At 45.8% G+C, this 24,826-nt stretch overlaps 1 protein-coding gene across 1 annotated transcript in view; it reads right to left on the bottom strand.

Annotated features, from left to right (window-relative positions):
- Positions 1-698: 698 nt before the first annotated feature.
- LOC116360832 (uncharacterized protein C7orf26) overlaps positions 699-24,826 on the bottom strand; it is a 34,357-nt gene continuing 10,229 nt past the window's right edge. Inside the window, exons 5-10 of the mRNA XM_031815724.1 lie at positions 17,171-17,277; positions 15,711-15,879; positions 13,150-13,427; positions 9,377-9,602; positions 9,255-9,294; positions 699-1,081 (exon numbers count right to left, since the gene is read on the bottom strand). Of these exons, the coding sequence (XP_031671584.1) occupies positions 889-1,081; positions 9,255-9,294; positions 9,377-9,602; positions 13,150-13,427; positions 15,711-15,879; positions 17,171-17,277 (1,013 nt within the window). The 3' untranslated portion in view covers positions 699-888. The remainder of the gene's footprint in view (positions 1,082-9,254; positions 9,295-9,376; positions 9,603-13,149; positions 13,428-15,710; positions 15,880-17,170; positions 17,278-24,826) is intronic.

Consider the following 24,826-nt stretch of genomic DNA (forward strand, 5'->3'; position numbering starts at 1 on the left):
AAATAGCCCACCAAACTACCTCATCCCCATATTGTTATTTTTTTGCTCCTTTGCACCCCAGTATCTCTACTTGCACATTCATCTTCTGCACATCTATCACTCCAGTGTTAATGCTAAATTGTAATTATTTCAACGCTATTGCCTATTTATTGCCTTACCTCCCTAATCTTACATTTACACACTACATTTACACACACTATATATAGATGTTTCCATTGTGTTATTGACTGTACGTTTGTTTATCCCATGTGTTACTCTGTGTTGTTTGTGTCGCACTGCTTTGTTTTATCTTGGCCAGGTCGCAGTTGTAAATGAGAAATGGTTCTCAACTAGCCTCCCTGGTAAAATAAAGGTGAAATAAAAAATTAAGAAAAACCCTGAATGAGAAGGTCCAAAACACAGGCACGGTAAGCACAAATAAAATGTCACATCACCCAGAAAAAACAGTTCCATTCCCCCACAAATAATTCCCCCATCAATACTGAGGCTAGGTAACACGGTCACCACCGATAAATCCATGATTTTTTCCATTCCCCCATCAATACTTTAAATGATATATGTAGTATTTCATGTGTATATTTATATTGTACTATACAGGGCGCATTTGGAAAAGAGACATACGTCTCAATATGTCTTCCCTGTCAAAATAAAGGTTAAATAAATATATACAATTCATGAAACATAGGTGGGAGGGCGTACAGGCTGTGGTCAATTTATTAATGAACAGATAGGTGGGAGGGCATACAGGCTGTGGTCAATTTATTATACAAAACATGGGTGGAAGGGTGTACAATTTATTAATGAAACATGGTAAAACAGATTGATTTGACAAACAGTCCAAATACTCAGTATACACCAATGTTGTCTTCCATGTGTCCACACATCTCTTTAGTGGCTGGGGCGGAAGGGAAAGGCCATGCTTGGAAGGAAAGGTGGAGAAGGGAAGGAGGGATGGGGAGAGTGAGAGGAGGGGTGAGGTCCTAAGGGGCTGGGCCGGGGGCTGTACCCCAGAGGAGGGGTGTGGATGTGGGGGTAGAATCCACTCTGCTGCACTGGACCAGACATCACCAGCTGGAGCAAACTGAGAGACACCATAGAATTAGGAATTACAACACACTTTGTCCTGCATCTGTAACAGCAGGGAATGCATCACCTATAGCCTCTACTGCTATTCATTCCAGTTCCGTCAATGCATTCTAAGCACCTTCCATTCTTCTTCATAGCGTGGTTTCATTACCGTTTGACTTCGGTTTGAATTCCGTCCTGTCGCAATGTTTCGCTAACTTAGGGAGGGAGGAGATGTCGCTAACCCTACCCCCCACCCTAACTTAGGGAGGGAGGAGATGTCGCTAAATATGGATTAAATGTATATACCTAACCCTACCCCCCACCCTAACCCTAATTTAGGGAGGGAGGAGATGTCGCTAAGCCTACCCCCCACCCTAACCCTAATTTAGGGAGGGAGGAGATGTCGCTAACCCTACCCCCCACCCTAACCCTAACTTAGGGAGGGAGATGACGCTAAATATGGATGAAATGTATTGAAAAGGCTCAATTCCATTCATAGAATTAGTAAGGCCAGCAAGGCCAGAGTGAGAAAATGGAAGACATTTATTTTCCACCATAATTTGTAAATAAATCATAAAAAATGTGATTTTCTGGATTTTTTTTCTCATTTTGTCTGTCATAGTTGAAGTGTACCTATGATGAAAATTACAGGCCTCTCATCTTTTTAAGTGGGAGAACTTGCACAATTGGTGGCTGACTAAATACTTTTTTGCCCCACTGTATATAGTGTACTCTATACCATCTACTGCATCTTGCCTAAGCCGTTCGGCCATCGATCATTCATATATTTATATGTACATATTCTTATTAATTCCTTTATACTTGTGTGTACACTCACATTAACATCTGCTATATGCTGGCTATGCTCAGCCTTGTCTCAGGGTAGTAGGTTGGTAGATATCCCTCTAGTGGTGTGGGGTCTATACTCAGCCTTCTCTCAGGGTAGTAGGTTGTTCTCTTATAAAATCCACCCGGCACAGCCAGAAGAGGACTGGCCCACCCCTCATAGCCTGGTTCCTCTCTAGGTTTCTTCCTAGGTTCTGTCCTTTCTAGGGAGTTTTTCCTAGCCACCGTGCTTCTACACCTGCAATGCTTGCTGTTTGGGGTTTTAGGCTGGGTTTCTGTACAGCACTTTGTGACATCAGCTGATGTCTCATTTACTATTGTTTATTGTCATTAGTTGCTACGGCTAAACTCATTTAAATTTGCTTACTGCCCCATTCGGTCTACAGACGACGCAATAGCCATCACACTGCATACTGCCTTACAGCTCAGCATTCAACACCATAGTACCTTCCAAGCTCATCATTAAGCTTGAGGCCCTGGGTTTCAACCCCGCCCTGTGCAATTGGGTCCTGGACTTCCTGACGGGCCACCCCCAGGTGGTGAAGGTAGGTAACAACATCTCAACTTCACTAATCCTCAACACTGGGGCCCCACAAGGATAGGTTCTGAGCCCTCACCTGTACTCCCTGTTCACTGCGTGGCCATGAACTCCAACTCAATCATCAAGTTTGCAGATGGCACAACAGTAGTAGACTTGACTACCAACAACGACAAGACAATCTACAGGGAGGAGGTGAGGGCTTCGGAGTGTGGTGTCAGGAAAATAACCTCTCCCTCAACATCAACAAAACAAAGGAGTTGATCCTGGACTTAAGGAAACAGCAGAGGGAGCACCCCCTATCCACATCGACAGGACAGCAATGAAGAGGGTGCAAAGTTAAGTTCCTCTGAGTACATATCACTGACAAACTGAAATGCTCCACCCACACAGACAGTGTGGTGAAGAAGGCGCAACAGCGCATCTTCAACCTCAGGAGGCTGAAGAAATTTGGCTTGTCACCTAAAACCCTCACAAACCTTTACAGATGCACAATTGAGAGCATCCTGTCGGGCTGTATCACTGCCTGGTACAGCAATTGCACCGCCCACAACCGCAGGGCTCTCAAGTGGGTGGTGCGGTTTGCACAACGCATCCCGATCATCAAGGACAAAAAAACACCCGAGCCACTGCCTGTACTCCCAGCTATCATCCAGAAGGCGAGGTCAGTACAGGTGCATCAAAGCTGGGACCGAGAGACTGAAAAACAGCTTCTATCTCAAGGTCATTAGACTGTTAAACAGCCATCACTAGCACAGAGAGGCTATATACAGGCTTGAAGTCATTGGCCACTTTAATCAAATGGAACACGAATCACTTTAATAATACCACTTTAACAATGTTCACATATCTTGCATTACTCATCTCATATGCACAGTTGAAGTCAGAAGTTTACATACACCTTTGCCAAATACATTTAAACTCTGTTTTTCACAATTCCTGACATTTAATCCTAGTAGAAATGCCCTGTCTTAGGTCAGTTAGGATCACCACTTTATTTTAAGAATGTGAAATGTCAGAATAATAGTAGAGAGAATGATTAATTTCAGCTTTTATTTCTTTCATCACATTCCCATTGAGATCAGGGCTTTGTGATGGCCACGCCAATACCTTGACTTGTTGTCCTTAAGCTATTTTGCCACAACATTTGCGACCAAGCTTTAACTTCCTGACTGATGTCTTGAGATGTTGCTTTAATATATCCACATAATTTACTTCCTCATGATGTGATCTATTTGTGAAGTGCACCAGTCCCTCCTGCAGCAAAGCACCCAAACAACATGATGCTGCCACCCCCGTACCTCACGGTTGGGATGGTGTTCTTCGGCTTGCAAGCCTCCCCCTTTTTCCTCCAAACATAACGATGTTCATTATACCCAAACAGATATATTTTTGTTTCATCAGACCAGAGGACATTTCTCAAAAAAGTACAATCTTTGTCCCCATGTACAGTTGCAAATAATCTGTAGTTTTTATGGCAGTTTTGTCCTTTCTTGCTGAGCGGCCATTCAGGTTATGTTGATATAGGACTCGTTTTACTGTGGATATAGATAATTTTGTACCTGTTTCCTCCAGCATCTTCAGAAGGTACTTTGCTGCTGTTCTGGGATTGATTTGCATTGTTCGCACAAAAATACGTTAATCTATGAGACAGAATGCGTCTCCTTCCTGAGCGGTATGACGGCTGCTTGGTCCCATGGTGTTTATACTTGCGTACTATTGTTTGTACAGATGAACGTGGTACCTTCAGGCATTTGGAAATTGCTCCCAATGATAAACCAAACTTGTGGAGGTCTACAATTGTTTTCTGAAGTCTTGACTGATTTCTTTTGATTTTTCCATGATGTCAAGCAAAGAGGCACTGAGTTTGAAGGTAGGCCTTGAAATAGATCCACAGGTACACCTCCAATTGACTTAAATGTCAATTAGCCTATCAGAAGCTTCTAAAGCCATGACATCATTTTCTGGAATTTTCCAAGCTGTTTAAAGGTACAGTCAACTTAGTGTATGTAAACTTCTGACCCACTGGAATTGTGATACAGTGAATTATAAGTGAAATAATCTCTGTAAACAATTGTTGGAAAAATTATTTGTGTCATGCACAAAGTAGACAACTTGCCAAAACTATAGTTTGTTCACAAGAAATGTGTAGAAATGTGTAGAAAAAATAGTTTTAATGACTCTAACCTAAGTATGTAAACTTCCGACTTCAACTCTATTCTTTACTATCTATTGCATCTTAGCCTATCCTGCTCTGACATTGCTCATCCATATATTTATACATTCTTATTCCTTTCCTTAGATTTGTGTGTATTAGGGAGATGTTGTGGAATTGTTAGATATTACTTGTTAGATATTACTGCACTGTCATTACTAGAAACACAAGAATTTCGCTACACTCACAATAACATCTGCTAACCACGTGTATGTGACCAATAAAAAACATGTACAGCCTGGAATCGAACCAGGGTGTCTGTAGTGACGCCTCAAGCACTGAGATGCTGCGCCACTCGGGAGCCCTAGATTGCAAAGCCCTAGATTACACCTTAGCAAACAATAATTTTGTAAACTAATGTTAGATGCAACTAACATGACCCTCCCTGCCTAGTCAATGCCATTTACCTGCTGTTGTTGTGCTAGCTGATTAGCTGTTGTTGTCTCACCTACTGTTTTAGCTACTGTTTTAGCTAGCTCTCCCAATTCAACACCTGTTATTACTGTATGCCTCGCTGTATGTCTCTCTCAAATGTCAACATGCCTTGTATACTGTTGTTCAGGTTAGTTATCATTGTTTTAGTTTACAATGGAGCCCCTAGTTCCACCCTTCATACCCCTGATACCTCCTTTGTCCCACCTCCCACACATGCGGTGACCTCACCCATTACAACCAGCATGTCCAGTGATACAATCTCTCTCATCATCACCCAGTGCCTGGGCTTACCTCCGCTGTACCCGCACCCCACCATACCCCTGTCTGTGCATTATGCCCTGAATATATTCTACCATGCCCAGAAATCTGCTCCTTTTATTCTCTGTCCCCAACGCTCTAGGCGACCAGTTTTGATAGCCTTTAGCCGCACCCTCATTCTACTCCTCCTCTGTACCGCAGGTGATGTGGAGGTAAACCCAGGCCCTGCATGTCCCCAGGCACCCTCATTTGTTGACTTCTGTAATCAAAAAAGCCTTGGTTTCATGCATGTTAACATCAGAAGCCTCCTCCCTAAGTTTGTTTTACTCAATGCCTTAGCACACTCTGCTAACCCTGATGTCCTTGCCGTGTCTGAATCCTGGCTCAGGAAGGCCACCAAAAACTCTGAGATTTCCATACCCAACTTTAACATTTTCCGTCAAGATAGAACTGCCAAAGGGGGAGGAGTTGCAGTCTACTGCAGAGATAGCCTGCAAAGTAATGTCATACTTTCCAGGTCCATACCCAAACAGTTCGAACTACTAATTTTGAAAATTACTCTCTCCAGAAATAAGTCTCTCACTGTTGCCGCCTGCTACCGACCCCCCTCAGCTCCCAGCTGTGCCCTGGACACCATTTGTGAATTGATCGCCCCCAATCTAGCTTCAGAGTTTGTTCTGTTAGGTGACCTAAACTGGGATATGCTTAACTCCCCGGCAGTCCTACAATCTAAGCTAGATACCCTCAATCTCACACAAATCATCAAGGAACCCACCAGGTACAACCCTAAATCTGTAAACAAGGGCACCCTCATAGACGTCATCCTGACCAACTGGCCCTCCAAATACACCTCCGCTGTCTTCAACCAGGATCTCAGCGATCACTGCCTCATTGCCTGTATCCGCTACGGAGCCGCAGTCAAACGACCACCCCTCATCACTGTCAAACTAAAACACTTCTGTGAGCAGGCCTTTCTAATCGACCTGGCCCGGGTATCCTGGAAGGACATGACCTCATCCCGTCAGTTGAGGATGCCTGGTCATTCTTTAAAAGTAACATCCTCACCATTTTAGATAAGCATGCTCCGTTCAAAAAATGCAGAACTAAGAACAGATATAGCCCTGACTGCCCTCGACCAGCACAAAAACATCCTGTGGCGGACTGCAATAGCATCGAATAGTCCCCGCGATATGGAACTGTTCAGGGAAGTCAGGAACTAATACACGCAGTCAGTCAGGAAAGCTAAGGCCAGCTTCTTCAGGCAGAAATTTGCATCCTGTAGCTCCAACTCCAAAAAGTTCTGGGACACTGAAGTCCATGGAGAACAAGAGCACCTCCTCCCAGCTGCCCACTGCACTGAGGCTAGGTAACACGGTCACCACCGATAAATCCATGATTATCGAAAACTTCAACAAGCATTTCTCAACGGCTGGCCATGCCTTCCGCCTGGCTACTCCAACCTCGGCCAACAGCTCTGCCCCCCCCGCAGCTACTCGCCCAAGCCTCTCCAGGTTCTCCTTTACCCAAATCCAGATAGCAGATGTTCTGAAAGAGCTGCAAAACCTGGACCTGTACAAATCAGCTGGTTTTGACAATCTGGACCCTCTATTTCTGAAACTATCCGCCGCCATTGTCGCAACCCCTATTACCAGCCTGTTCAACCTCTCTTTCATATCGTCTGAGTTCCCCAAGGATTGGAAAGCTGCCGCAGTCATCCCCCTCTTCAAAGGGGGAGACACCCTGGACCCAAACTGTTACAGACCTATATCCATCCTGCCCTGCCTATCTAAGGTCTTCGAAAGCCAAGTCAACCAACAGGTCACTGAACATCTCGAATCCCACCGTACTTTCTCCGCTGTTCAATGATGTTGCTCTTGCTGCGGGCGATTCCCTGATCCACCTCTACGCAGACGGCACCATTCTATATACTTCCGGCCCGTCCTTGGACACTGTGCTATCTAACCTCAAACGAGCTTCAATGCCATACAACACTCCTTCCGTGGCCTCCAACTGCTCTTAAACGCTAGTAAAACCAAATGCATGCTTTTCAACCGTTCGCTGCCTGCACCCGCACGCCTGACCAGCATCACCACCCTGGATGGTTCCGACCTTGAATATGTGGACGTCTATAAGTACCTAGGTGTCTGGCTAGACTGTAAACTCTCCTTCCAGACTCATATCAAACATCTCCAATCGAAAATCAAGTCAAGAGTCGGCTTTCTATTCCGCAACAAAGCCTCCTTCACTCACGCCGCCAAACTTACCCTAGTAAAACTGACTATCCTACCGATCCTCGACGATGTCATCTACAAAATTGCTTCCAACACTCTACTCAGCAAACTGGATGCAGTTTATCACAGTGCCATCCGTTTTGTCACTAAAGCACCTTATACCACCCACCACTGCGACTTGTATGCTCTAGTCGGCTGGCCCTCGCTACATATTCATCGCCAGACCCACTGGCTCCAGGTCATCTACAAGTCCATGCTAGGTAAAGCTCCGCCTTATCTCAGTTCACTGGTCAAGATGGCAACACCCATCCGTAGCACGCGCTCCAGCAGGTGTATCTCACTGATCATCCCTAAAGCCAACACCTCATTTGGCCGCCTTTCGTTCCAGTTCTCTGCTGCCTGTGACTGGAACGAATAGCAAAAATCGCTGAAGTTGGAGACTTTTATCTCCCTCACCAACTTCAAACATCAGCTATCTGAGCAGCTAACCGATCGCTGCAGCTGTACAGTCTATCGGTAAATAGCCCACCCATTTTTACCTACCTCATCCCCATACTGTTTTTATTTATTTACTTTTCTGCTCTTTTGCACACCAATATCTCTATCCATATATCTCTGACCATCTGATCATTTATCACTCCAGTGTTAATATGCAAAATTGTAATTATTCGCGTACCTCCTCATGCCTTTTGCACACAATGTATATAGACCCCCTTTTTTTCTACTGTGTTATTGACTTGTTAATTGTTTACTCCATGTGTAACTCTGTGTTGTCTGTTCACACTGCTATGCTTTATCTTGGCCAGGTCGCAGTTGCAAATGAGAACTTGTTCTCAACTAGCCTACCTGGTTAAATAAAAGGTGAAATAAAATACATTTAAAAAATGACAAGTACATAGACCTATTTCTCTGTAAAACGTAGATCCAGTCTGTCTATGATATTATCCTGATGGCTCTGATTCTAGCTAGCTAACCAGTCAAGTCTATGTAAGAGGCTAGCTAGCATCAGCTATGTAGTGGTTTTACTATGTTGAAACACTCGTTTTCAAATTTTCTTACATTTTTCTCTCAAGCGCATTGCTGTAGCTTCTAAATCCTCAATGTAATTTACTAATTTTAACGAATTTAAACCATATTTAACGAGATCTTCTCCCTGTTGGCAATGCCTGACAACGCACAGGAAACGACTCCCCCGATATGAAGAGGGCTTGGAACGTTCGAATGTAGAATGTGCATTGAGGGTATTAAACTGGTTTGGATTTCTCCTTCGCCAAAATGGCTGCCATTATCATAACATCCTGGAACTATGAGGATCTATGACATCATGCACTATTTGGGAAGATCACACACACACACACACACACACCTCTTAGGCTGGAAACAGGACAGAACAGGTCTGAACAGGGGGAGGGTAAGAACAGATCTTGACAGGAGGAGGGTTGCATTGTGATTGGTTGTGGGGGAGGGCTAGGGGCGCATTGTGACTGGTTGTGGGGAAGGTTTAGGGGTGCATTGTGACTGGTTGTGGGGAAGGTTTAGGGGTGCATTGTGACTGGTTGTGGGGAAGGTTTAGGGGTGCATTGTGATTGGTTGTGGGGAGGGCTAGGGGTACATTGTGATTGGTTGTGGGGAGGGCTAGGGGTACACTGTGACTGGTTCTTACTTGTTGTGTGGGAGGCGGGAACAGAGAGCTCTCAGGTCCTCTGTGGAGAGAACACACAGGATAAGACTGTAGAAGACACAGGACATCACAACTGTAGAAGACACAGGATATGACATCCCTACCTCTAGAGCAGAGTAGCGCCCCTGCTGCCATGGACACCTGCAGGGCCTGGGCCAGCCTATCCAGAGTGAGCTGGATGTGTGTTTGTGTATCCGAGTGGAGAGGGTTCAGCTCCTCCAGAAGACCAGAGAGGTCAGAGATCAGAGAAGTCAGCTGGTCGGGCTGCAGCAACGCCAGGCGACCCAGAAGCCCCTTCTCTCTCAGAACGCCCGGGAGGAGCAGCAACACCTGGAACAGATAAGTGTTGAGTTCATCACCTCTGACCTCTAAACATGACCTGGCCCAGGACTCCCGGGAGGAAAAGTCGATGACGTCTAAACACGGGGGTGCGGTTCCAAGGGGGTGCGGTTCCACGGGGGTGTGGTTCCCCGGGGGTGCGGTTCCACGGGGGTGCGGTTCCACGGGGGTGTGGTTCCAAGGGGGTGCGGTTCCACGGGGGTGTGGTTCCACGGGGGTGTGGTTCCACAGGGGTGTGGTTCCCCGGGGGTGCGGTTCCACGGGGGTGTGGTTCCCCGGGGGTGCGGTTCCACGGGGGTGTGGTTCCCCGGGGGTGCGGTTCCACAGGGGTGTGGTTCCACGGGGGTGTGGTTCCACAGGGGTGTGGTTCCCCGGGGGTGTGGTTCCACAGGGGTGTGGTTCCCCGGGGGTGTGGTTCCACAGGGGGTGTGGTTCCAAGGGGGTGCGGTTCCAAGGGGGTGTGGTTCCCCGGGGGTGTGGTTCCCCGGGGGTGTGGTTCCCCGGGGGTGTGGTTCCACAGGGGTGTGGTTCCACGGGGGTGTGGTTCCACGGGGGTGTGGTTCCACGGGGGTGTGGTTCCCCGGGGGTGTGGTTCCCCAGGGGTGCGGTTCCACGGGGGTGTGGTTCCACGGGGGTGTGGTTCCACGGGGGTGTGGTTCCCCGGGGGTGTGGTTCCACGGGGGTGTGGTTCCCCGGGGGTGCGGTTCCCCGGGGGTGTGGTTCCCCGGGGGTGTGGTTCCACAGGGGTGTGGTTCCCCGGGGGTGTGGTTCCACGGGGGTGTGGTTCCCCGGGGGTGTGGTTCCCCGGGGGTGTGGTTCCACGGGGGTGTGGTTCCCCGGGGGTGTGGTTCCCCGGGGTGTGGTTCCCCGGGGGTGTGGTTCCCCGGGGGTGTGGTTCCACGGGGGTGTGGTTCCCCGGGGGTGCGGTTCCCCGGGGTGTGGTTCCCCGGGGGTGTGGTTCCCCGGGGGTGCGGTTCCACAGGGGTGTGGTTCCACGGGGGTGTGGTTCCCCGGGGGTGCTTTATGTTTGCTTTATTGGCAGTTATTGTTGTTAACCTGTAACTCATGTTGACGTTTCTGCCAGTGCTTACGTCAAGCAGCTAAGGTGTTTAATACAGTATTTCTTAAATAAAAACATGAGCAGGAAAGAATCAGTAGACAGTATGGAGTCCGTTGCTGCTGGCTGCGCTCAGGACTGATTTCTGAGAACATGTCTACAAGTTCTTCATCAGCCAGCTGTCAAACGATCCTAAATAAAGCTGCTACAAGCCATATATCAGAACCCCAAATCACTAGTTCGCTAAGTTCCATCTCTGCTGTATCACCGCCTGGTACGGCAACTGCTCCGCCCTCAACCGTAAGGCTCCCCAGAGGGTAGTGAGGTCTGCACAACGCATCACCGGGGGCAAACTACCTGCCCTCCAGGACACCTACACCACCCGATGTTACAGGAAGGCCATAAAGATCATCAAGGACATCAACCACCCGAGCCACTGCCTGTTCACCCTGCTATCATCCAGAAGGCGAGGTCAGTACAAGTGCATCAAAGCTGGGACCGAGAGACTGAAAAACAGCTTCTCAAGGCCATCAGACTGTTAAACAGCCACCACTAACATTGAGTGGCTGCTGCCAACACACTGACACTGACACTGACTCAACTCCAGCCACTTTAATAATGGGAATTGATGGGAAATTATGTAAATATATCACTAGCCACTTTAAACAATGCTACCTTATATAATGTTACTTACCCTACATTATTCATCTCATATGCATACGTATATACTGTACTCTATATCATTGACTGCATCCTTATGTAATACATGTATCACTAGCCACTTTAACTATGCCACTTTGTTTACATACTCATCTCATATGTATATACTGTACTCGATACCATCTACTGTATCTTGCCTATGCTGCCCTGTACCATCACTCATTCATATATCCTTACGTACATATTCTTTATCCCCTTACACTGTGCATAAGACAGTAGTTTTGGAATTGTTAGTTAGATTACTTGTTGGTTATTACTGCATTGTCGGAACTAGAAGCACAAGCATTTCGCTACACTCGCATTAACATCTGCTAACCATGTGTATGTGACAAATAAAATTTGATTTGATTTGATTTGAAGCTAGTAAATAGCAGGCACCATGAGCAGGTCACGTTAGCTAAATCAGCTTATCAAGTCACTGGCAAGTGGTGAAGTTTGGTTTTTACATCTTTCTCACAATCTATTACCAGTGTGCATCTGTCTGGCAGTGTTTCATAGGGAATCATATTACTGGGCTGCATCCCAGTGCTAGAGGCATCACTACAGACATCTTGGTTTGAATCCAGGCTGTATCACAACCAACCGTGATTGGGAGTCCCATAGGGCGGCATACAAGCGGTCCAGGTTTGGCCGGTGTGGGCTGTCATTGTAAATAAGAATTTGTTCTTAACTGACTAGTGAAATAAAGGTTACATTTAAATTGTTTAAAAGAAAATAAACAGCTGGCAGCACACTCGCCAATGGGTTTAGAATTCTGGAATCTTGACAAGTGGGATGCAAGTGCACAGCATCTTAATTCTCATTGGCCCAAAACAGTAGCTAGGCTTCCATCTAGTTGGAGACAGATTTGGCCCAAAACAGTAGCTAGGCTTCCATCCAGGTGGAGACAGATTTTCGTGCCAATATTCTAAAATCCACATAAAAACAGAGATGTGATTCCTTCAAATTGACACAGACTGGAGTGATCTTTATCAAATACAGCAAGATTGGATGGAAACCTGGTTAGTGGCAGACTGGAGTGATCTCTATCAAATACAGCAAGATTAGATGGAAACCTGGTTAGTGGCAGACTGGAGTGATCTCTATCAAATACAGCAAGATTAGATGGAAACCTGGTTAGTGGCAGACTGGAGTGATCTCTATCAAATACAGCAAGATTAGATGGAAACCTGGTTAGTGGCAGACTGGAGTGATCTCTATCAAATACAGCAAGATTAGATGGAAACCTGGTTAGTGGCAGACTGGAGTGATCTCTATCAAATACAGCAAGATTAGATGGAAACCTGGTTAGTGGCAGACTGGAGTGATCTCTATCAAATACAGCAAGATTGGATGGAAACCTGGTTAGTGGCAGACTGGAGTGATCTCTATCAAATACAGCAAGATTAGATGGAAACCTGGTTAGTGGCAGACTGGAGTGATCTCTATCAAATACAGCAAGATTAGATGGAAACCTGGTTAGTGGCAGACTGGAGTGATCTCTATCAAATACAGAAAGTAGCCACTCCATTAGGGCCAAGTGTTCTCTCATAATATTAGCAAAGTGTTGTCCCATGTAAACAAGTCTGAGGTGCTGAGTAATGGACAGGTCTGTCTCACTGTCTGAAGGTTTGTAATCCAAACCCGACCCTCATGTACGTCCTGACGACCTCAGTTACACAAATGTCCCAAAAGTCAGGTTTGAGACTGGACATTGATAATGGACATTGATAATGGACATTGATACTGGACATTGATACTGGACATTGATACTGGACAAACCTGCAGGACACTGAGATGTAGCTCAGAGAAGAGAGGCCCTGCCTCCAGCTCAGTCTCTGTCATCCCATTGGCCAAGTCCTGCTTCCCGTCTCTTCTGTAAGCCAATGGGGCTTTGACACACCAGCGCACCAGCCCAGCCAGCGGTGTGAGGTCCAGGGAGCCGATTGGCTGGCTGGAGGAGGGGGGTGTGTTCAGCAGAGTGATGAGGACCAATCGAGGTTGGTCTTGGATCCAGGACACCACCATCTGTAGCAGCTGTACAGGGGGAGTCAACTCCTCTATACACAACGAACACACACCAAGATATATTTAGAGATGTTGACATGACACAGTCTAGTAACAGCTGTACAGGGGAGTCAACTCCTCTATACACACCGAACACACACCAAGATATATTTAGAGATGTTGACATGACACAGCCTAGTAACAGCTGTACAGGGGAGTCAACTCCTCTACACACAACTAGAGGTATTTAGAGATGTTGACATGACACAGCCTAGTAACAGCTGTACAGGGGAGTCAACTCCTCTATACACACCAAGAGGTATTTAGAGATGTTGACATGACACAGCCTAGTAACAGCTGTACAGGTTTTCGTCACTCATCTTGTTGGCTGATAGTAGATTGTCAGGCTAGTGATTTAGCTGTTCGTTACTCATCTTGTTGGCTAGTGATTTAGCTGTTCGTTACTCATCTTGTTGGCTGATAGTAGACTGACAGGCTAGTGATTTAGCTGTTTGTTACTCATCTTGTTGGCTGATAGTATATTGACAGGCTAGTGATTTAGCTGTTCGTTACTCATCTTGTTGGCTAGTGATTTAGCTGTTCGTTACTCATCTTGTTGGCTAGTGATTTAGCTGTTCGTTACTCATCTTGTTGGCTAGTGATTTAGCTGTTCGTTACTCATCTTGTTGGCTAGTGATTTAGCTGTTCGTTACTCATCTTGTTGGCTAGTGATTTAGCTGTTCGTTACTCATCTTGTTGGCTAGTGATTTAGCTGTTCGTTACTCATCTTGTTGGCTAGTGATTTAGCTGTTCGTTACTCATCTTGTTGGCTGATAGTAGACTGACAGGCTAGTGATTTAGCTGTTTGTTACTCATCTTGTTGGCTAGTGATTTAGCTGTTCGTTACTCATCTTGTTGGCTAGTGATTTAGCTGTTCGTTACTCATCTTGTTGGCTAGTGATTTAGCTGTTCGTTACTCATCTTGTTGGCTAGTGATTTAGCTGTTCGTTACTCATCTTGTTGGCTAGTGATTTAGCTGTTCGTTACTCATCTTGTTGGCTAGTGATTTAGCTGTTCGTTACTCATCTTGTTGGCTGATAGTTTATTGACAGGCTAGTGATTTAGCTGTTAGTTACTCATCTTGTTGACTGATAGTAGACTGACAGGCTAGTGATTTAGCTGTTCGTTACTCATCTTGTTGGCTGATAGTTGATTGACAGGGTAGTGATTTAGCTGTTCGTTACTCATCTTGTTGGCTAGTGATTTAGCTGTTCGTTACTCATCTTGTTGGCTGATAGTAGACTGACAGGCTAGTGATTTAGCTGTTCGTTACTCATCTTGTTGGCTGATAGTAGACTGACAGGCTGGTGATTTAGCTGTTAGTTACTCATCTTGTTGACTGATAGTAGACTGACAGGTTAGTGATTTAGCTGTTCATTACTCATCTTGTTGGCTGATAGTAGATTGACAGGGTAGTGATTTAGCTGTTCGTTACTCATCTTGTTGGCTAGTGATTTAGCTGTTCGTTACTCATCTTGTTGGCTGATAGTAGACTGACAGGCTAGTGATTTAGCTGTTCGTTACTCATCTTGTTGGCTGATAGTAGATTGACAGGCTAGTGATTTAGCTGTTCGTTACTCATCTTGTTGGCTAGTGATTTAGCTGTTTGTTACTCATCTTGTTGGCTGATAGTAGATTGACAGGCTAGTGATTTAGCTGTTCGTTACTCATCTTGTTGGCTAGTGATTTAGCTGTTTGTTACTCATCTTGTTGGCTGATAGTAGATTGACAGGCTAGTGATTTAGCTGTTCGTTACTCAGCTTGTTGGCTAGTGATTTAGCTGTTTGTTACTCATCTTGTTGGCTGATAGTAGATTGACAGGCTAGTGATTTAGCTGCTCGTTACTCATCTTGTTGGCTAGTGATTTAGCTGTTTGTTACTCATCTTGTTGGCTGATAGTTTATTGACAGGCTAGTGATTTAGCTGTTCGTTACTCATCTTGTTGGCTGATAGTAGATTGACAGGCTAGTGATTTAGCTGTTCGTTACTCTACTTGTTGGCTGAGGAACAGTACGTGTGGCCAGTTCTTCTAACATCTTTAAAGTGGAATTCCAGTCAGGACGCACAGCGTTACATCCTTCACTTACACCTTCTGTTGAGATGAATTACCATAAATGTTATTTCTGTCATTCTGAGCACTGTGGCTGAACGCCCTAATCAGGTTACGCACCCAATGCATATGAGTCTGGTCAATTAAAACGGTTAAATGTCTGGCACCACATTTTCCTAACGGTGTGTAGAGAGGTCATACAGGGTGGTAACAACAGTGTGTGTACCTGTAGAGAGGTCATACAGGGTGGTAACAGCAGTGATGAACTGGCAGCAGAATGGAGGACAGGAACAGCTGAGGTTGTTGAGGGTTGGAACCATGGAACCAGGAAGTAGGGAACAATAGTCATCCACCAACACTCTGGCTAGTCTTCTACAGTAGACAGGATGGGATCGCTGGAACACACAAACACACACTCTGACTAGTCTTCTACAGTAGACAGGATGGGACCGCTGGAACACACACACACTCTGGCTAGTCTTCTACAGTAGACAGGATGGGACCGCTGGGAACACACACACTCTGGTTAGTCTTCTACACTAGACAGGATGGGACCGCTGGAACACACGAACACACACACACTCTGGCTAGTCTTCTACAGTAGACAGGATGGGACCGCTGGAACACACACACACACACACTCTGACTAGTCTTCTACAGTAGACAGGATGGGACCGCTGGAACACACACACTCTGGTTAGTCTTCTACACTAGACAGGATGGGACCGCTGGAACACACACACACACTCTGACTAGTCTTCTACAGTAGACAGGATGGGACCGCTGGGAACACACACACTCTGGTTAGTCTTCTACACTAGACAGGATGGGACCGCTGGAACACACACACACACTGACTAGTCTTCTACAGTAGACAGGATGGGACCGCTGGAACACACACACACTCTGGCTAGTCTTCTACAGTAGACAGGATGGGGCCGCTGGAACACACACACACACTCTGGCTAGTCTTCTACACTAGACAGGATGGGACCTCTGGAACACACGAACACACACACACTCTGACTAGTCTTCTACAGTAGACAGGATGGGACCGCTGGAACACACACACACTCTGGCTAGTCTTCTACAGTAGACAGGATGGGACCGCTGGAACACACACACACTCTGACTAGTCTTCTACAGTAGACAGGATGGGACCGCTGGAACACACACACACTCTGGCTAGTCTTCTACAGTAGACAGGATGGGACCGCTGGAACACACACACAATATCAATTCATTTCTGGTTAACAATTAAGTACCTCACTGTGATTGTTTTACATTAAAACGATCAAAAATAAATAAAAATAGCTTCTTAGCAAAGAGCAACTTCTCAAGCAAGAATTTAGCTAGGACTGTCTGGGAGTGGTCTGAGTGGGGAAGTGAAAACAGAAAACTAGTCGTTATTGGCAGAAAGGTTGGGAAAGCTCTTTCTTATTGGTCTAATATCTAATTTATCAGCAGGCAGGCCAAAACTCTGTTATTGATAACCTACACCTAAATCACTCCATAGACCTGTCCACGGTAAGTGAAGGTGTGTGTTATTGATAACCTACACCTAAATCACTCCATAGACCTGTCCACGGTAAGTGAAGGTGTGTGTTATTGATAACCTACACCTAAATCACTCAATAGACCTGTCCTGTCCACGATAAGTGAAGGTGTGTGTTATTGTGTTCTAACCTGTAACCAGGTAGCAGCACACTCCAGGATGGGGACCCTGCTCACAGCAATCGCCATGGAGACTAGCTTGCCTAGCAACGCCATGCGACTCTCGTCAGCCTGGTTACCTTGGCGACAGAAGGAAAAGTAAAACACAGATTCAATACAACTTGAACACAAACACACTGAAGACACAGTGAAATGCTGACTGACCAGCCCTTAACCAACAGGTGTGGACCACACAGTGAAATGCTGACTGACCAGCCCTTAACCAGCAGGTGTAGACCACACAGTGAAATGCTGACTGACCAGCCCTTAACCAGCAGGTGTAGACCACACAGTGAAATGCTGACTGACCAGCCCTTAACCAACAGGTGTGGACCACACAGTGAAATGCTGACTGACCAGCCCTTAACCAGCAGGTGTAGACCTCACAGTGAAATGCTGACTGACCAGCCCTTAACCAACAGGTGTAGACCACACAGTGAAATGCTGACTGACCAGCCCTTAACCAACAGGTGTGGACCTCACAGTGAAATGCTGACTGACCAGCCCTTAACCAGCAGGTGTAGACCACACAGTGAAATGCTGACTGACCAGCCCTTAACCAGCAGGTGTAGACCTCACAGTGAAATGCTGACTGACCAGCCCTTAACCAGCAGGTGTAGACCTCACAGTGAAATGCTGACTGACCAGCCCTTAACCAACAGGTGTGGACCTCACAGTGAAATGCTGACTGACCAGCCCTTAACCAGCAGGTGTGGACCACACAGTGAAATGCTGACTGACCAGCCCTTAACCAGCAGGTGTAGACCTCACAGTGAAATGCTGACTGACCAGCCCTTAACCAGCAGGTGTAGACCTCACAGTGAAATGCTGACTGACCAGCCCTTAACCAACAGGTGTAGACCTCACAGTGAAATGCTGACTGACCAGCCCTTAACCAGCAGGTGTAGACCTCACAGTGAAATGCTGACTGACCAGCCCTTAACCAGCAGGTGTAGACCACACAGTGAAATACTGACTGACCAGCCCTTAACCAGCAGGTGTGGACCTCACAGTGAAATGCTGACTGACCAGCCCTTAACCAACAGGTGTAGACCACACAGTGAAATGCTGACTGACCAGCCCTTAACCAGCAGGTGTAGACCACACAGTGAAATGCTGACTGACCAGCCCTTAACCAGCAGGTGTAGACCTCACAGGGAAATGCTGACTGACCAGCCCTTAACCAACAGGTGTAGACCTCACAGTGAAATGCTGACTGACAAGCCCTTAACCAGCAGGTGTAGACCACACAGTGAAATGCTGACTGACCAGCCCTTAACCAACAGGTGTAGACCTCACAGTGAAATGCTGACTGACCAGCCCTTAACCAGCAGGTGTGGACCTCACAGTGAAATGCTGACTGACCAGCCCTTAACCAACAGGTGTAGACCACACAGTGAAATGCTGACTGACCAGCCCTTAACCAGCAGGTGTAGACCACACAGTGAAATGCTGACTGACCAGCCCTTAACCAGCAGGTGTAGACCTCACAGGGAAATGCTGACTGACCAGCCCTTAACCAACAGGTGTAGACCTCACAGTGAAATGCTGACTGACCAGCCCTTAACCAGCAGGTGTAGACCACACAGTGAAATGCTGACTGACCAGCCCTTAACCAACAGGTGTGGACCTCACAGTGAAATGCTGACTGACCAGCCCTTAACCAGCAGGTGTAGACCACACAGTGAAATGCTGACTGACCAGCCCTTAACCAGCAGGTGTAGACCTCACAGTGAAATGCTGACTGACCAGCCCTTAACCAGCAGGTGTAGACCTCACAGTGAAATGCTGACTGACCAGCCCTTAACCAACAGGTGTGGACCTCACAGTGAAATGCTGACTGACCAGCCCTTAACCAGCAGGTGTGGACCACACAGTGAAATGCTGACTGACCAGCCCTTAACCAGCAGGTGTAGACCTCACAGTGAAATGCTGACTGACCAGCCCTTAACCAGCAGGTGTAGACCTCACAGTGAAATGCTGACTGACCAGCCCTTAACCAGCAGGTGTGGACCTCACAGTGAAATGCTGACTGACCAGCCCTTAACCAACAGGTGTGGACCTCACAGTGAAATGCTGACTGACCAGCCCTTAACCAGCAGGTGTGGACCTCACAGTGAAATGCTGACTGACCAGCCCTTAACCAACAGGTGTAGACCTCACAGTGAAATGCTGACTGACCAGCCCTTAACACTTGATGATCATCCAGGTGTTTTTTGACAAGCTGGGGTTAACTGGACGAGATGGTCTCAACAACTACAGGAAGTGTTTGGTTGGAGTCATTGCAGCTAAAGATTGCACAACCTTCACACAGGGGCACTGGGTGTTGCATAAAGCTGTCTATGTAATAAATGAAATCAGTCTGTTATATGTTCACGCAAGTTCCTTTGATCTAATATGAAGTTTCCTTTGAAGATCTGAAAACTGTATGAAAAATATGTCAAAGGAAATCAACTTTAAAATAGGACAAATTACACACAGATGAGTGAAGATGAGTTAGGGTCAGGGTTAAAGATCACCTTATAGAGTGAACAGAGAAGATGAGTTAGGGTCAGGGTTAAAGATCACCTTGTAGAGTGAACAGAGAAGATGAGTTAGGGTCAGGGTTAAAGATCACCTTGTAGAGTGAACAGAGAAGATGAGTTAGGGTCAGGGTTAAAGATCACCTTGTAGAGTGAACAGAGAAGATGAGTTAGGGTCAGGGTTAAAGATCACCTTGTAGAGTGAACAGAGAAGATGAGTTAGGGTCAGGGTTAAAGATCACCTTGTAGAGTGAACAGAGAAGATGAGTTAGGGTCAGGGTTAAAGATCACCTTGTAGAGTGAACAGAGAAGATGAGTTAGGGTCAGGGTTAAAGATCACCTTGTAGAGTGAACAGAGAAGATGAGTTAGGGTCAGGGTTAAAGATCACCTTGTAGAGTGAACAGAGAAGATGAGTTAGGGTCAAGGTTAAGGATCACCTTGTAGAGTGAACAGAGAAGATGAGTTAGGGTCAGGGTTAAGGATCACCTTGTAGAGTGAACAGAGAAGATGGGTCAGGGTTAAGGATCACCTTGTAGAGTGAACAGAGAAGATGAGTTAGGGTCAGGGTTAAAGATCACCTTGTAGAGTGAACAGAGAAGATGAGTTAGGGTCAGGGTTAAAGATCACCTTGTAGAGTGAACAGAGAAGATGAGTTAGGGTCAGGGTTAAAGATCACCTTGTAGAGTGAACAGAGAAGATGAGTTAGGGTCAGGGTTAAAGATCACCTTGTAGAGTGAACAGAGAAGATGGGTCAGGGTTAAGGATCACCTTGTAGAGTGAACAGAGAAGATGGGTCAGGGTTAAGGATCACCTTGTAGAGTGAACAGAGAAGATGAGTTAGGGTCAGGGTTAAAGATCACCTTGTAGAGTGAACAGAGAAGATGAGTTAGGGTCAGGGTTAAAGATCACCTTGTAGAGTGAACAGAGAAGATGAGTTAGGGTCAGGGTTAAAGATCACCTTGTAGAGTGAACAGAGAAGATGAGTTAGGGTCAGGGTTAAAGATCACCTTGTAGAGTGAACAGAGAAGATGAGTTAGGGTCAGGGTTAAAGATCACCTTGTAGAGTGAACAGAGAAGATGAGTTAGGGTCAGGGTTAAAGATCACCTTGTAGAGTGAACAGAGAAGATGAGTTAGGGTCAGGGTTAAAGATCACCTTGTAGAGTGAACAGAGAAGATGAGTTAGGGTCAGGGTTAAAGATCACCTTGTAGAGTGAACAGAGAAGATGAGTTAGGGTCAGGGTTAAAGATCACCTTGTAGAGTGAACAGAGAAGATGAGTTAGGGTCAGGGTTAAAGATCACCTTGTAGAGTGAACAGAGAAGATGAGTTAGGGTCAGGGTTAAAGATCACCTTGTAGAGTGAACAGAGAAGATGAGTTAGGGTCAGGGTTAAAGATCACCTTGTAGAGTGAACAGAGAAGATGAGTTAGGGTCAGGGTTAAAGATCACCTTGTAGAGTGAACAGAGAAGATGAGTTAGGGTCAGGGTTAAAGATCACCTTGTAGAGTGAACAGAGAAGATGAGTTAGGGTCAGGGTTAAAGATCACCTTGTAGAGTGAACAGAGAAGATGAGTTAGGGTCAGGGTTAAAGATCACCTTGTAGAGTGAACAGAGAAGATGAGTTAGGGTCAGGGTTAAAGATCACCTTGTAGAGTGAACAGAGAAGATGAGTTAGGGTCAGGGTTAAAGATCACCTTGTAGAGTGAACAGAGAAGATGAGTTAGGGTCAGGGTTAAAGATCACCTTGTAGAGTGAACAGAGAAGATGAGTTAGGGTCAGGGTTAAAGATCACCTTGTAGAGTGAACAGAGAAGATGAGTTAGGGTCAGGGTTAAAGATCACCTTGTAGAGTGAACAGAGAGATGAGTTAGGGTCAGGTTAAGATCACCTTGTAGAGTGAACAGAGAAGATGAGTTAGGGTCAGGGTTAAAGATCACCTTGTAGAGTGAACAGAGAAGATGAGTTAGGGTCAGGGTTAAAGATCACCTTGTAGAGTGAACAGAGAAGATGAGTTAGGGTCAGGGTTAAAGATCACCTTGTAGAGTGAACAGAGAAGATGAGTTAGGGTCAGGGTTAAAGATCACCTTGTAGAGTGAACAGAGAAGATGAGTTAGGGTCAGGGTTAAAGATCACCTTGTAGAGTGAACAGAGAAGATGAGTTAGGGTCAGGGTTAAAGATCACCTTGTAGAGTGAACAGAGAAGATGAGTTAGGGTCAGGGTTAAAGATCACCTTGTAGAGTGAACAGAGAAGATGAGTTAGGGTCAGGGTTAAAGATCACCTTGTAGAGTGAACAGAGAAGATGAGTTAGGGTCAGGGTTAAAGATCACCTTGTAGAGTGAACAGAGAAGATGAGTTAGGGTCAGGGTTAAAGATCACCTTGTAGAGTGAACAGAGAAGATGAGTTAGGGTCAGGGTTAAAGATCACCTTGTAGAGTGAACAGAGAAGATGAGTTAGGGTCAGGGTTAAAGATCACCTTGTAGAGTGAACAGAGAAGATGAGTTAGGGTCAGGGTTAAAGATCACCTTGTAGAGTGAACAGAGAAGATGAGTTAGGGTCAGGGTTAAAGATCACCTTGTAGAGTGAACAGAGAAGATGAGTTAGGGTCAGGGTTAAAGATCACCTTGTAGAGTGAACAGAGAAGATGAGTTAGGGTCAGGGTTAAAGATCACCTTGTAGAGTGACAGAGAAGATGAGTTAGGGTCAGGGTTAAAGATCACCTTGTAGAGTGAACAGAGAAGATGAGTTAGGGTCAGGGTTAAAGATCACCTTGTAGAGTGAACAGAGAAGATGAGTTAGGGTCAGGGTTAAAGATCACCTTGTAGAGTGAACAGAGAAGATGAGTTAGGGTCAGGGTTAAAGATCACCTTGTAGAGTGAACAGAGAAGATGAGTTAGGGTCAGGGTTAAAGATCACCTTGTAGAGTGAACAGAGAAGATGAGTTAGGGTCAGGGTTAAAGATCACCTTGTAGAGTGAACAGAGAGATGAGTTAGGGTCAGGGTTAAAGATCACCTTGTAGAGTGAACAGAGAAGATGAGTTAGGGTCAGGGTTAAAGATCACCTTGTAGAGTGAACAGAGAAGATGAGTTAGGGTCAGGGTTAAAGATCACCTTGTAGAGTGAACAGAGAAGATGAGTTAGGGTCAGGGTTAAAGATCACCTTGTAGAGTGAAACAGAGAAGATGAGTTAGGGTCAGGGTTAAAGATCACCTTGTAGAGTGAACAGAGAAGATGAGTTAGGGTCAGGGTTAAAGATCACCTTGTAGAGTGAACAGAGAAGATGAGTTAGGGTCAGGGTTAAAGATCACCTTGTAGAGTGAACAGAGAAGATGAGTTAGGGTCAGGGTTAAAGATCACCTTGTAGAGTGAACAGAGAAGATGAGTTAGGGTCAGGGTTAAAGATCACCTTGTAGAGTGAACAGAGAAGATGAGTTAGGTCAGGGTTAAAGATCACCTTGTAGAGTGAACAGAGAGATGAGTTAGGGTCAGGGTTAAAGATCACCTTGTAGAGTGAACAGAGAAGATGAGTTAGGGTCAGGGTTAAAGATCACCTTGTAGAGTGAACAGAGAAGATGAGTTAGGGGTCAGGGTTAAAGATCACCTTGTAGAGTGAACAGAGAAGATGAGTTAGGGTCAGGGTTAAAGATCACCTTGTAGAGTGAACAGAGAAGATGAGTTAGGGTCAGGGTTAAAGATCACCTTGTAGAGTGAACAGAGAAGATGAGTTAGGGTCAGGGTTAAAGATCACCTTGTAGAGTGAACAGAGAAGATGAGTTAGGGTCAGGGTTAAAGATCACCTTGTAGAGTGAACAGAGAAGATGAGTTAGGGTCAGGGTTAAAGATCACCTTGTAGAGTGAACAGAGAAGATGAGTTAGGGTCAGGGTTAAAGATCACCTTGTAGAGTGAACAGAGAAGATGAGTTAGGGTCAGGGTTAAAGATCACCTTGTAGAGTGAACAGAGAAGATGAGTTAGGGTCAGGGTTAAAGATCACCTTGTAGAGTGAACAGAGAAGATGAGTTAGGGTCAGGGTTAAAGATCACCTTGTAGAGTGAACAGAGAAGATGAGTTAGGGTCAGGGTTAAAGATCACCTTGTAGAGTGAACAGAGAAGATGAGTTAGGGTCAGGGTTAAAGATCACCTTGTAGAGTGAACAGAGAAGATGAGTTAGGGTCAGGGTTAAAGATCACCTTGTAGAGTGAACAGAGAAGATGAGTTAGGGTCAGGGTTAAAGATCACCTTGTAGAGTGAACAGAGAAGATGAGTTAGGGTCAGGGTTAAAGATCACCTTGTAGAGTGAACAGAGAAGATGAGTTAGGGTCAGGGTTAAAGATCACCTTGTAGAGTGAACAGAGAAGATGAGTTAGGGTCAGGGTTAAAGATCACCTTGTAGAGTGAACAGAGAAGATGAGTTAGGGTCAGGGTTAAAGATCACCTTGTAGAGTGAACAGAGAAGATGAGTTAGGGTCAGGGTTAAAGATCACCTTGTAGAGTGAACAGAGAAGATGAGTTAGGGTCAGGGTTAAAGATCACCTTGTAGAGTGAACAGAGAAGATGAGTTAGGGTCAGGGTTAAAGATCACCTTGTAGAGTGAACAGAGAAGATGAGTTAGGGTCAGGGTTAAGATCACCTTGTAGAGTGAACAGAGAAGATGAGTTAGGGTCAGGGTTAAAGATCACCTTGTAGAGTGAACAGAGAAGATGAGTTAGGGTCAGGGTTAAAGATCACCTTGTAGAGTGAACAGAGAAGATGAGTTAGGGTCAGGGTTAAGATCACCTTTGTAGAGTGAACAGAGAAGATGAAGTTAGGGTCCAGGGTTAAAGATCACCTTGTAGAGTGAACAGAGAAGATGAGTTAGGGTCAGGGTTAAAGATCACCTTGTAGAGTGAACAGAGAAGATGAGTTAGGGTCAGGGTTAAAGATCACCTTGTAGAGTGAACAGAGAAGATGAGTTAGGGTCAGGGTTAAAGGATCACCTTGTAGAGTGAACAGAGAAGATGAGTTAGGGTCAGGGTTAAAGATCACCTTGTAGAGTGAACAGAGAAGATGAGTTAGGGTCAGGGTTAAAGATCACCTTGTAGAGTGAACAGAGAAGATGAGTTAGGGTCA

This window comes from Oncorhynchus kisutch, unplaced genomic scaffold (genome assembly GCF_002021735.2).
Source record: "Oncorhynchus kisutch isolate 150728-3 unplaced genomic scaffold, Okis_V2 scaffold514, whole genome shotgun sequence".
NCBI classification, from domain to species: domain Eukaryota; kingdom Metazoa; phylum Chordata; class Actinopteri; order Salmoniformes; family Salmonidae; genus Oncorhynchus; species Oncorhynchus kisutch.